This window comes from Staurois parvus, unplaced genomic scaffold, assembly GCF_062004578.1.
Source record: "Staurois parvus isolate SC_StPar_1 unplaced genomic scaffold, SC_StPar_1.0 ptg000637l, whole genome shotgun sequence".
NCBI lineage: Eukaryota > Metazoa > Chordata > Amphibia > Anura > Ranidae > Staurois > Staurois parvus.
In genome coordinates this window covers 633,154-647,028 of record NW_028318433.1, presented here as the reverse complement: position 1 = coordinate 647,028, position 13,875 = coordinate 633,154, and the positions used below count along the sequence as shown (strand labels likewise).

Sequence of the window (13,875 nt, the reverse complement as noted above, 5' to 3'; positions counted from 1 at the left end):
TATCTCCTTCTGAGATCCTCATGATCTAATATAAATGTACAACACTCTCTGACACCAGTTTGTAGACTCCACCTTGATCTTCTGAGAGATAGTCAGCCTCCATGTAGTTCTGTGACACCACCTTAGGTGATGGAGCCACTTCTGCTGTCAGCTCTGCTATACCATCAATGGTGTCATTGGTTATCTGATCCATGACTCCAGTACACCGGTTCATCTTACTTATCTTAGATTACTTAGATTCCCCATCCCGTCTATGAAGGGCTCACTGCATAAAACATCTCCACTCCAGAGAAAATGTTCCTTCTCACTGGAAGCCCAGGGGAGTATTGGGAGAAATTGAGGCTTTCCCTTACAGATATGGGGGAGGGGCAACATAACCTAAAGTACAGCTATGGGTGGAATTGAGGGAAGCCATTTTAGGGTGTTCCTTCCACACAAGAAGCAATATATATGGAAGGACTAGGAATCCATTGGACCAATGGGGATTAAACATTCTGCAATACATTGAGACACCATGAAATGTTACTGGCCTGTGATTGGCTCTCCTATTGTTAGTGAAGTGAGATTCCCCTTGTCGGTGTCATTAATGGAAAGAAACCATGTGAAATGTTTCCCCCAAATCCAAAAAGGTGATCTCTCTGGGTAGGTAGCCATCCTACTATTCCTAAAAACTAGTAGTTGGGAGTCAATATAAAGCACTTTATACTGTTTTTAATTGATTATATATATATATGTACGTATTTTTTCTTTTTTCTATTTTTTGTATATGCATTTTGTAATAAATTTTGGATTAAACCTTATTGTTAAAAGTAAATGTGACCGACTTCCCTGTTGCCAATTACATGCACAGTCTATATAGCCGACGTATACAGGGTTGTTAAACAGTGGATATAAAACAGTTACATGTTTTCACACAAACAACATCACAATTAGCAACATTGTCTCAAATTGATCAATACAGCTGTCCATAATGATAGCTATAAAGGTTTGGCCCCAAAAAGATGGCCACGACCATACATACTTCAAGAAAATGGTGCCAAACTATTATAAAAGAAGTCCAGGCACGGTGAGTGTCCTATCACATCCCCCGGACGAAGCCACGTGACCCTGTGGTGCAACGCGTTGGGGAGGGGCTTTGACGTCACCACAGCAACCCAACTTCAGTAACGGCGGGTATAGACAGTGTGTGTAGACACACGGAGGAAGCCTGTCACATCCGCATTTAGCGGTTTTATCTATTACAAAGCGCATTGAAATGATTGACATGTGAGGTCATATAGAGGGCATTAAATAAATCTTTTTATTAAAACGATAAGGCACCAAATATCTCTTCTTTCTTCCACTATACTAACGAGGAGAAAAATAGGGAGATGGAGCCACATCCAGCATCAGAAGGAAGCAGAGATCATCATGTCCATACAAGCACATTAGAAGTGACCAATCCAGGAAAACCCAGGGGAGGTCCAAAGGATCTCATCAATACAAACCTCTTAAAAGCTGTGTCAGCCCAGCAATAGGCTAACAAGAAGGTGAGCCCATAAAAGGGTCAATATTCAAGCGAGGATTTATTTCTACAGTTCCTTATATACAGCAATTACTATTGTGGACACGAATAGAATACTCCGCTATTATTCATAGACTTTGGACACCATTTCATTTTTACATTCTTTTTCATCTTTTCATTTTCAAAATTTTGTGATTATATTTCATTTATATTTTTTATTTTTATTGATGTTTTATATATTTTTCTATTATTCATATTTATTATTCATTTCTTATTTAAAAACAAAAAATCACACATATATATCCAGAAAATCTGTTTGCTGTACTTTATAAGGATTTCTCTTATTTTTTCATATGTGAATTATTCATGATAAAATCCGGCCAGTGTTTATTAATAACAATCTAATATATAATTTATATAGATATACCTTATTGTAGGGGCGGGGCCCTATCTATTAACTTACATTTTATCATCCTACTATTCCTGATATGAGTTTGTAGTCCCTGCTACTACAGGAAACATGCGGGCGATCATTTACACCTTTTACAGCAGGACAGTAAATATCAGAACACAATCCAAACATCAGACCAACAGCAGGAAGTCTGCTAACTGAATGTGTAATGCAATCTGTCATTAGCATTCCCAGAGTTCCCTCTGCTACATAGTTGTATCAGCTGTTGGTCCTGTCTGTACATCTGTTATTTTCCCACCTTCTGTAACAGAGTGACAACCCTGATCATTCTGCAGGAACATTACACAGCAGCGTTGTCACCCTGTACAGGGAAGTCTTAGATAGATTATAAGTAAGACACACAACAAGTAAAGCCCAACTTCAGCTAACGCTTCTACAGCAGTTACAGCAACAGGTTCTCTATAAGGTCCAACCCCCCATATGAATGACAACTGACAGTTGTGAGCACCTCCAGCAGTGTTATAGGATTTGCCCCAACCCCTCCAACTGCCATTTTTCCCAAAAGACTTGGCCTTCTACAGGAAGTAGACAAAAAAAATCTACTGGGAGGGACAACAAAACATAAAATAATAGGAGACTCAGAAAAACAAAACCTGCTCTGCTAATGACAGATTTCATTATTAATGTCATTAGTGATTTTGCCCATAGTTACACTTTGGTGCCAACGTTGTAATATTTCCAGGGAGAAGAAGTTTTCTTTACAAACTTTCCACCAAAAAGAGATGTGTGCACTCAGAGTGATTATTGTGAACCCCAATCAGAGGAATGTCAGTCCCCCGGAAGAAGTGGTAGGAATATGACCGCACACTCAGCACTTTGTAAGTTCAGATCTCTGGCAGTTGTATTGTGTGATTAGTCTATGGAGAGGAGTAATAGCTGGAAAGAGAAAACATGGAACAAGGATTTCTGATCTTCACCTGATGGAATCCCATTTGGCAGAACCACATGGAACACAAGTGGCCAGCTGGGCTTACGTTTTACTGCTGAATACATCCCCTAAATCAGCAGTAACTCAGTATTGGAAGGCCTGCATCAGCTTGGGATGTTGTTTTCTCACTGAACAGAGACTTCTTTCTAGCTGGTGTCACAGCCGCAGACCTGCCTGAAAGGTTGTCACCCATGAGAGGATATCCTACAACCTCACAAACACCCCCTTTCCTCTCTATGATCACAATCTCATCACCTTCACAGTCTCATCTTCAAACACTTATCCCTCCAAGCAGCAATCACCTGCAGAAACCTTCACAACCTGAATCCTTCTCCTTTCCACTCTGCAACTGACCAACTCTATGACAGAATCTCTCCCCTGTCCTGCCCTGACCTGGCCACTGCTGTCTACAACAGTTCACTTTCATCCACATTAGACTCACTTGCTCCTCTAACAACACGAAGCATCAGGCCCCGCCCATTACAACCTTGGCAGACTGACACCAGAGATCTTATAGACATAGTCGTGTGCTGGAGCGAATGTGGCGTAAAACCAAATCTCACCAAGCATTCACCCGATATAAATCTGCTTTCTTCACATACAATTCCTCCCTCCATGCTGCCAGACAAGCCTACTTTGTCACTCTCATCAATACCTTGTCATCCAGTCCTCGTCGTCTCTTCTCTACTTCTAACTCTCAACTTTCTCCACCTCCACCCAGTACCTCACTCACTGCTCACGAGATTGCAAATCATTTCAAAAAAAAGATTGATGCAATTCATAGGGGCATCTCCACTGCACAGACATCCATCCCACTTAGCATACCTTATACTAAACCTCCCTCAACACTTTCCTCTTTTGACCTCGCTACTACCGAAGAGGTCACTAAGGTTTCTTAGAAGCCCGTCTCACTACCTGCCCCCTGGATCCTGTCCCCTCACAACTACTACGGTCACCCTCTTCTTCCATCCTATGCTCCGTCACTCACATCTTCAATCTCTCCCTCTCTACTGGTGCCTTCCCCTGCCCTCTAAAGCATGCGCACATCACTCCCATACTTAACAAGCCCTCCCTGGACCCCACCAACCTGAACAACTTAAGACCTATCTCCCTGCTCTCATTTACATCTAAACTCTTAGAACACTTAGTCTACAATCGCCTGAGCTCCTCCCATCTCACTGACAACAACCTTCTTGACCCTTTACAGTCTGGCTTTCCCTCACTACACTCCACTGAAACTGCCCTACTAATCCTCACTAATGATCTACTAACTGCTAAACTAATGGCCACTACTCCATACTCATCCCAACCAATGGCCACTACTCCGTACTTATCCCAACCAATGGCCACTCACTGCTCCTTACTCTTACCACTTGACCTCTCTGCAGCTTTTGATACGGTTGACCATCCCTTCCTCCTCAAAAAACTCCACTCTCTTGGTCTCCAAGACTCCGCTCTCTCCTGGTTCTTTTCCTACCTATCGCAGAGCTCATTCAGCATTACCTTTAACTCTGACTCCTCCTCTTCACTCCCTCTTTCTGTAGGGGTCCCTCAAGGTTCTGTCCTTGGACCCCTACTCTTCTCCATCTACACCTCCTCCCTTGGTCACTTAATAAACTCCCATGGCTTTAATTACCATCTCTATCCTGATGACATCCAAATCTATCTTTCTACCCCTCACCTCACCCCTTCAGTCTTCTCTCGCATTACTACCCTACTAAGTGACATATCGGCATGGATGTCACTCCACTTCCTCAAACTCAAATATTTCCAAAACTGAGCTCTTAGTATTCCCTCCAGCCCGTGCCCCCTCCCCTGACTTCTCCATCAAGATTAATAACACAATCATCAGTCCCTCCCCTCATGCCAGGGTTCTAGGTGTAATCCTAGACTCTCATCTGTCCTTTCAGCCCAAAATCTAATCACTGTCCAAATCTTGTAGACTTCACCTCCGCAACATCTCCAAGATATGGCCGTTCTTAACCTCGGAAACCACTAAGCAACTTATTCTCTCCCTTGGTATATCTCGCCTTGACTATTGTAATTCCCTCCTCATTGGCCGACCTCATTGCAGGCTATACCCTCTTCAGTCTATCATGCATGCTGCTGTCATCATCCACCTTACTAATCATTCTGTATCAGCCATCCCTATCTATCTGCCAATCCCTCCACAGCTCTCTGCCAATCCCTCCACTGGCCTCCATTCAGTGTCCTCCACCAATCCCTCCACTGGCCTCCATTCAGTGTCCTCCACCCCTCTCTTCCAATCCCTCCACTGGCCTCCACCCTCTCTGCCAATCCCTCCACTGGCCTCCACTCAGTGTCCTCCACCCCACTATGCAAATCCCGTCACTGGCTTCTCATTGCCCAATGGATACAATTCAAAATACTAACAATAACATATAAAGCCATTTATAGCTCCGCCTGTAGTGACTTTTGGGGGACTATTTGTTAAGAAATGATTTTATTCCAAAAATTGGGAATCCCAGCTGACTGTCAGGGGTTAACATTCTTGGTTGAAATTCAAATGACCTTCTAGGAAGTTACAAAAACCAGTGAGTGGAAGAAACCTGTTTGAAAGACAATGAGACACACACTACTATTGAAATTCCTACAGGTGATCAAACAAAGTCCCAGAAAAGACAATGGGGGATCTTGATTTGGTTAGTCTAAGACCTGGCAGATATATGTTTCCTAAACAAGTGTCATGGTCTATGGAAAGCTAGGACATTTCATCTGCAGAAAACTTAATTATAAAGTCAAACACCACTATTTGGACTTCTACAGGTGAGCCAACACATCTAACCAAAAAGGACAATGATGAGATGGAAACCTGATTGTCTGAGAGCTCAAAACCTTGGAAAGTGTGATGAATAAACAAACTTCTTGAATGGTCACAATAGCTATTGGATACTGAGGTCAAAATATAACTGGCTGTTTACCCTAATTCCCACACAATAAACAGGTAAACAGAGAGTTTTTCCTACTCATAGGAACTTCTTTCCTTAAACAAAAAGGTGAAACTTAGGTCATCTAAAGCTAAAAACGTGATATATCTACCCACAGAGACATTATCAAAAGGCATATTACTAACAATTTTTATCTAGGGAAAATATCTTTGAGAAGGATAGGTATTGCATATTACTCAATTAAGTGTGAAATGATGAAGAATAAGATGATTCGTGAATTGGTGTCAATTATTCATTTCCAAAAGAAATCAAATGCTTCAAAACAGTTTAAATGTCAGGGAAATGAGAAACCAAATGTATGTGTATCTTTCTATGGTCCTCATCCAAGAGTAGTAGTACAATCAACTATACTGGAATAGGATACATATATATTTGATACCTAAAGACATGTTATTTCAATCAAAGTATGAGTCATCATTACTACACAAATTGTTTTGTGATCCTTAGCTGCTCCCAGTGGACAGGTGAGATATATCTTTATGTACACACATTTCTCGACCGGCCAATCCACAAGCCTGTTGGGAGGGTCTCTTGAAACAAAGGATTGTATGGTATAAAAAGACCATACACCTCACACTTAGAAAGATTTTGAAAAAGGGGATCTGGAAAAAATCTAAAGAAAGCTAAGAATCTGAAGAAGCTGAAAAGATCTAAGGCAATCTACAATCTGAAACTTCTGCTAAACTTCTGAACCTCTGAACTTCTACACTTCTTCTATAACACTGCAATCCAGGCTGCTATAACTTCCAACATATATCATCTATCCTATTGCTAACAACTACTGCACTCTCACTTGCTACCTGCGGCCATTTTTCTGAAGGAGTCCAGCTGCCATTTTGTCTTGAGGACCATTTGAAGGCCCAACTGCATCCCACTGGGGAGGCCTAAAAATCAAGGTTCTAGGAGTGGTGAGACTGCTAGGATATTGTATTTTATTTGATATTTCCAATTTTCCAAAGACTTATAGCATTTGTATTGTGTGTTTAGGAATATTAAGATTACATACATAATTATCACTAAAAATTGTTTGATATTGAAATTATATATTGCATATTTAACTGATCAGTAGTTTGTTGTAGTGCAATTTATCAGAGATATCTTTCTTTTGTCTCTATGGCCACGAGAAATTTGAAATAATTTCTGAAGCACTATAAGGTTACAACTTATATCTAAACCCGATTTTTCCTCTATTTACTATTATCTATAATCATATATTGTTGGATCATATAGAAATTAGCCTGTCATATTTTTGAGTGTATGTACAAGTATACATTTATCACCAGTCTTTTGCATTTGTATTATTATATATATATAAATTTTGTACATAAATAAATAAATGTATTTATTTATTTATCAAAAAGGCAATTTTTGTGTATATGGTACGAAATCATACTGGCTAAAAGAACTCGAGGTATATTATTAAGTGGTGATCAAATTATTAAGGTGTCCAAATTATTGATTCATTAAACATTTGCCATATTTTAACGGCTGGAGGCACTGCAATATTTTGTTTAAGGGAGAGGACACCGCCCTACGTACTTAGAATAAATTATTACATAAACCACCACACACCCCAAATTACATCACCAATCTTGTCTCCAAATATCACCCAAACCATATATCCGCTCCTCGCACGACCTCCTGCTCTCTAGCTCCCTGGTCTCCTCCTCCCATGCTCATCTCCAGAGCTTCCCCCATCCTGTGGAACTCTCTACCCCAATTTATCAGACTACTGCCTACTCTGGTCACTGTTAGGCAATTTCTGAAAAACTCTCTCTTCAGGGAAGCCTATCCTGCCCTCAGCTAATAATGGAATCTTTTACTCCTCCTACCAGTCCATCCCCCACAGTTACTACCTTTTGTACCACTAGCCCCTCCCTCCTAGATTGTAAGCTCCGAGGAGCAGGGCCCTCCTATCCCTCTTGTATTAAACTGTATTGTTGCTGTATTGTCTCCCATTATATTGTAAAGCGCTGAGCTGTTGGCACCATAAATCCTGTATAATAATAATAATATTAATGAGAGATGAAATGTGGAAAGAAGGCATTGATAATGGGAGAGGAGATGGAACATGTAATGGGAGGAGTGGACAAGGTGGGCTTAGCTGGAGACCTCAAGCCTGGCTGATCATGTATCAATAGTCAGAAGAACCTGAAATGGACTCTCCCACTGAGGCTTCAGAGACTTGGTAAGATGACAATAGACCCCATCCTAGTCTCTGGTACTGAGGCAATGTTGGTCATGTATTACCTCAGGATCCAGAAATGAAGAAAATGCTTGGAAACACAACTCAGTTGGTGAATCATGAAAATGCATTGCATGTTCATTCAAAGCTCCATGATAAAGATAAAGATGAGAATCATGAGGGAAGCTGTTCAGTTATTGATGCTTATCTTAAAAAAATTATCAAAATATAAAATATTCAAATGCCTTTTAGTTGTGTATTGATGGACATAAGCACTAAACTCAGTTCATCCGATCATTACATTCCAGTTTGCTCAGATTTTAGTTTGTTTCTTTTAAAGTAACATTTTATCTTCTCTCTTCTTCTCTAGCTTGTGGGATGACATTGGGGATGTGAAACTAACTTGTGACACCTGAAACTTCTTTAATATCCCTTTTATTCCAGAATTTAATCAATGCAGAAATTTGTGAATCCTCCGGTGATAGATTAGACCGGCATTAACTGAAAAAGTTTTGTCACATTGAGAGCATTAAAATGGCTTCTCTCCAGTGTGAATCCTCTGGTGTCTGATAAGATGTGACTTCTGTGTAAAAGCTTTATCACATTCAGAACACTGATATGACTTCTCTCCAGTGTGAACCCTCTGGTGTGCGATAAGATTTGACTTCTCAGTAAAAGCTTTATCACATTCAGAACACTGATATGGCTGCTCTCCAGTGTGAATCCTCTGGTGTCTGATAAGCTTTGACTTCTCAGTAAAAGGTTTATCACATTCAGAACACTGGTATGACTTCTCTCCAGTGTGAATCCTCTGGTGTGTGAGAAGACTTGACTTCCGAGTAAAAGCTTTATCACATTCATAACACTGATATGGCGTCTCTCCAGTGTGAATCCTCTGGTGTGTGAGAAGACTTGACTTCTGAGTAAAAGCTTTATCACATTCAGAACACTGATATGGCTTCTCTCCAGTATGGACAATCTGGTGTGTGATAAGATGTGACTTTTGTGTAAAAGCATTATCACATTCAGAACACTGATACGACTTCTCTCCAGTGTGAATCCTCTGGTGTCTGATAAGATCTGACTTCTGAGTAAAAGCTTTATCACATCCAGAACACTGATATGGCTTCTCTCCAGTGTGAATCCTCTGGTGTGTGATAAGATGTGACTTCCGAGTAAAAGCTTTATCACATTTAGAACACTGATATGACTTCTCTCCAGTGTGAAATCTTTGGTGTATTATAAGGTATCTCTTGCTTATAAAAGTTTTTCCACATTCAGAACAATGATATGGCTTCTCTCCCTTGCAAGCCTTCTGGTGTGTGATATATTTTCTCTCCATTGTAAAATCTCCAAACAAGTAGTTTGAAATGACTCCTCTTATGTATACTTGGGTTGGACGTTATTGTAAAGCCATTGTCACTTCCAGAACACTGAAATTACTTTTCTCCTGCTGGATCAATGTGGAAGAGGATCCAAACCATGACTTTTAGAACACAGATATGACTTGTATCCCGTGTGAATCCTCCAGTGAGCTGCAGTAAAGACTTTCAGTCAATTAAGACAACCATGTGTTTTATTTTCCATGTGACTCAGCTGTATTCATGAAGACCAAAATGTCCTAAAACCTGGTTCATCAATCTACCTGTAGAGAAAGAAAAAAGAATTCTATATAAAGGCCTACATAAAGTTGCTTTCTATTTTTAATATTCATTACTAAATATATCTTATGAATAGAAAGAATATGTACAGCATTATCTACAGTATTTTTTTAATCAAATAGATTTTATTAAGAAAGTTTATAAGTGCGCACAGTATTCCCAACATTCAGCCCAGACAATGGAGTCATACATTCTCACGTATAGGCAGTTGTGGCACTGTTACAGATCATACAGAACAATAACTTGCTTTGTTTATGGTGTCACTTTTACCTTTTATAAACAAATGAACAGAGAAAAGAAGAAACAGCCTAGAACAATTCAGCTGTACACGGCAAGTAACTCCCCCCAGTACATACATAGATAGCTGACACTGATCAATGAGGCCCGTGTCTCCAGGATCATACCCCAAGTATGGGTCTCCAATGTAGTTGGTCTCAGAGACTCCGCTCTCTCCTGGCTCTCCTCCTATCTATCACAGCGCTCCTTCAGTGTTACCTATAATGCTGCCACATCCCCTTCACTCCCTCTCTCTGTCGGGGTTCCTCAAGGTTCTGTCGTCGGACCCCTCCTCTTCTCCATCTACACCTCCTCCCTTGGCCAATTGATAAACTCCCACTGCTTCAACTACCATCTCTATGGCAATGACACACAAATCTATCTCTCTACCCCCCACCTCACCCCCTCAGTCTCCAATCGCATCACCAGCCTACTAAGTGACATATCGGACTGGATGTCACTCAACTTCCTCAAACTCAACCTTTCCAAAACTGAGCTTCTAGTATTCCCCCCAACCCGTGCCCCCCCTCCCGACTTCTCCATCAAGATCAACAACACTTTTATTATTATTATACAGTATTTATATAGCGCCAACAGTTTGCTCAGCGCTGTACATTATAATGGGAGACAGTACACGGTGGATGAGCCTGGCTGCAGAATTCAGGATAGACTGAAGCAGGGATAGCCTGTGTTGGGGTAGGCCGGTGAGGAGGGAGTTACAGTAGTCAAGTCGTGATATAATAAGGGAGTGAATGAGTTGCTTTGTAGTTTCTGGAGTTAGGAACGTGCGTATTTTGGAGATGTTGCAGGGGTGGAGTCTGTATGAATTTGTCAGCGATTGGACCTGGGGCTGGAAAGACAGATTGGAGTCTAGAATGACACCTAATACTCTGGCTTGCGGGGTGGGACTGATGGTGATGTTGTTGGTCGTGATGAAGAGGTCAGGGGGGGCACGGGCTGGGGGGAAAACTAGGAGCTAGTTTTTGGCAAGGTTTAATTTGAGGAATTGGAGTCTGATATGTCCGGTCTGATATGTCGTTCAGAAGGCTAGTGATTCGGGCGGAGACTGGAGGGGTGAGACGGGGAGTAGAGAGGTAGATTTGAGTGTCATTGTCATAGAGATGGTAGTTGAAGCCGTGAGAGTGTATCAGTTGACCAAGGGAGGAGGTGTAGATGGAGAAGAGAAGGGGCCCGAGGACAGAACCTTGAGGGACCCCAACAGAGAGGGGGAGGTGGCAGCATTATAGGTAACACTGAAGAAGCGTTGTGATAGATAGGAAGAGAGCCAGGAGAGAGCGGAGTCTCTGAGGCCAAAAGAGTATAGTTTTTTGAGGAGGAGGGGGTGGTTGACCGTGTCGAAAGCTGCAGAGAGGTTGAGGAGTAGTAGCACTGAGTAGTGGCCATTGGCTTTGGAGGCTAGCAGGTCATTGGTGAGTTTGAGTAGGGCGGTTTTGGTGGAGTGTAGGGGACGGAAGCCAGACTGTAGGGGATCAAGGAGTTGTTGTCGGTGAGGTGGGAACTCAGGTGATTATAGACTAAGCGTTCAAGGAGTTGGGATGTAAATGGCAGCAGGAAGATGGGTCTTAAGTTGTTTAGGTCGCTGGGATCCAGGGAGGGTTTTTAAAGTATGGGAGTGATGTGCTCATGGGGGGAGGACCGGTGATAGATAAGAGGAAAGGCTACGCTCCAATCGGAATGTACATCCTGTGTATAGGCATTCCCCATGCATTGTTCTGTGGGAGGGGATTGACCTTATTCATGAGGGGGGCGTGTGTCTGCTTGTAAATAAAAATCGGAGGCTGGGGTTGGATCTGCCTCTATGTGAATTCCAACAGCAACCTGAGAGTGTCGCCTGATCATTCCTGGGTAACCGAAACTCTATTTCCCCACATCTCAAGATAGCTAACCCAGTTGGAGGGGCAGGAATCGTGGAGTTTAGCTGCAGTCATGGTAAGCGAGATTCGCACAGCTTTATGGGGGATTTCTACGCATCCAACTGTGAGTACTCACAGCAAGGAGAAATTCATTCAAAGCGAATTTCCAAGACAATAGAAATCCAACAGACCCAACAGTCATGACATGCATGCTGCTGATTCTGTGTCATTGAATCACTCATTGAAAGGGGCGTGTTCAATATAATAGCAGTGTGGAGTTCTATTAGTGAGGTCATTCATTCTTTGATAAACAGGTGGCAATTATTGCCCTTATTTAAGGAAGGAAGGCAGCAAATGTTGGACATGCTGGTTACAGTGCATTTCTCTCTGAAATTCTGAGGAAAATGGGTCGTTCCAGACATTGTTCAGAAGAACAGCGTACCTTGATTAAAAAGTTGATTGGAGAGGGGAAAACATAAAGAAGTGCAGAAAATGATCGGCTGCTCAGCTAAAATGATCACAAATGCTTTAAAATGGCAACCAAAACCTGAAAGACGCGGAAGAAAATGAAAAACTACCATTGGAATGGATAGAAGAATAGGCAAAATGGCACGGACTCAGCCAACAATCAGCTCCAGGAAGATGAAAGAAGGTGTGACGTTCCCTGTGAGGACTGTTACAATTAGAAGACGCCGATGTGAAGCCAAGCTATCTGCAAGAAGTCCCCGCAAAGTCCCACTGTTGGGAAAAAAACGTGATGAAGAGGTTACAATCTGCCAAAGAGCACATTGACCGGCCTAAAGAGAAATGGGGCAACATTTTGTGGACTGATGAAAGTAAGATTGTTCTTTTTGGGTCTAGTGGCCGGAGACAGTTTGTCAGACGACCCCCAAACACTGAATTCAAGCCACAGTACACTGTGAAGACCGTGAAGCATGGTGGTGCAAGCATCATGATATGGGGATGTTTCTCATACTACGGTGTTGGGCCTATTCATCGCATACCAGGGATCATGGATCAGTTTGATGACATCAGAATACTTGAAGAGGTCATGCTGCCTTATGCTGAAGAGGAAATGCCCTTGAAATGGGTGTTCCAACAAGACAATGACCCCAAACACACCAGTAAACGTGCAACATTTTGGTTCCAGACCAACAAGATGGACGTTATGGAGTGGCCAGCCCAATCCCCGGATCTTCATCCAATAGAAAACTTGTGGGGTGACATCAAAAATGCAGTTTCTGAGGCAAAACCAAGAAATAGAGAAGAACTGTGGAATGTGGTCCAATCATCCTGGGCTGGAATACCTGATCACAGGGGCCAGAAGTTGGGTGACTCCATGCAACACAGATGTACAGCAGTTCTCAGAAACAGTGCGACTACAACCAAATATTCATGAAGTCATTCAAAGGAAAGCAAAATCTTCAAACATTTCTCAGTTTATGTATTTTTATATAGGAACAACACAAATTTGATGTATTTTTCTTCATGTTGTGATTTGGAATAGAATGTGTCGTGTTCCCAATGCATTTGTGTGGATGGAAATAAAAGCTATTAGAAGGATTTTCAGCTTTAGTCACTTTTTCCAACACACTGCTATTATTTTGAACACAACTGTATATGGTATGAAGTGTAAGGTGGTGGAGCTGGTAGCTGTGTATATAAAGGTGGAAATCAAACCTCTGACATGGGGGTCACATTTACATATGTTATGTGACAGTAGGCAGGTGAAATCACCTGGTTGCGTCCTGGATGGACGATACATTTGTCCAAGGTTTAAACTATATGGCAGGGGTGGCTAACCTGTGGCTCTCCAGCTGTTGTGGAACTACATTTCCCATGAGGCATTGCAAAGATGGGAAGTTACTGACTTGCAGAGGCATGATGGAACTTGTAGTCCTGCAGCAGCTGGAGAGCCGCAGGTTGGCCACCCCTGCTATATGGGGATTTGTTCCATTAGGGGGGAAGTGCTGAGTCCTTCAGCACTGAGGTAATGAGCCCAGCTG

At 42.0% G+C, this 13,875-nt stretch overlaps 1 protein-coding gene across 1 annotated transcript; it reads right to left on the bottom strand.

Moving 5' to 3' along the window:
- Positions 1 to 5,351: 5,351 nt before the first annotated feature.
- LOC149449081 (uncharacterized) lies at positions 5,352 to 9,673 on the bottom strand. The gene has a single exon (XM_089693848.1). It carries the CDS (start codon positions 9,398 to 9,400, stop codon positions 8,588 to 8,590), a length of 813 nt encoding a protein of 270 aa, XP_089549974.1. The 5' UTR covers positions 9,401 to 9,673; the 3' UTR covers positions 5,352 to 8,587.
- Positions 9,674 to 13,875: the final 4,202 nt, after the last annotated feature.

What these genes read in the sequence shown, in the direction of transcription:
- LOC149449081 (XM_089693848.1), bottom strand. Translation starts at nt 9,400, where the DNA reads ATGGAGAGAAAATATATCACACACCAGAAGGCTTGCAAGGGAGAGAAG.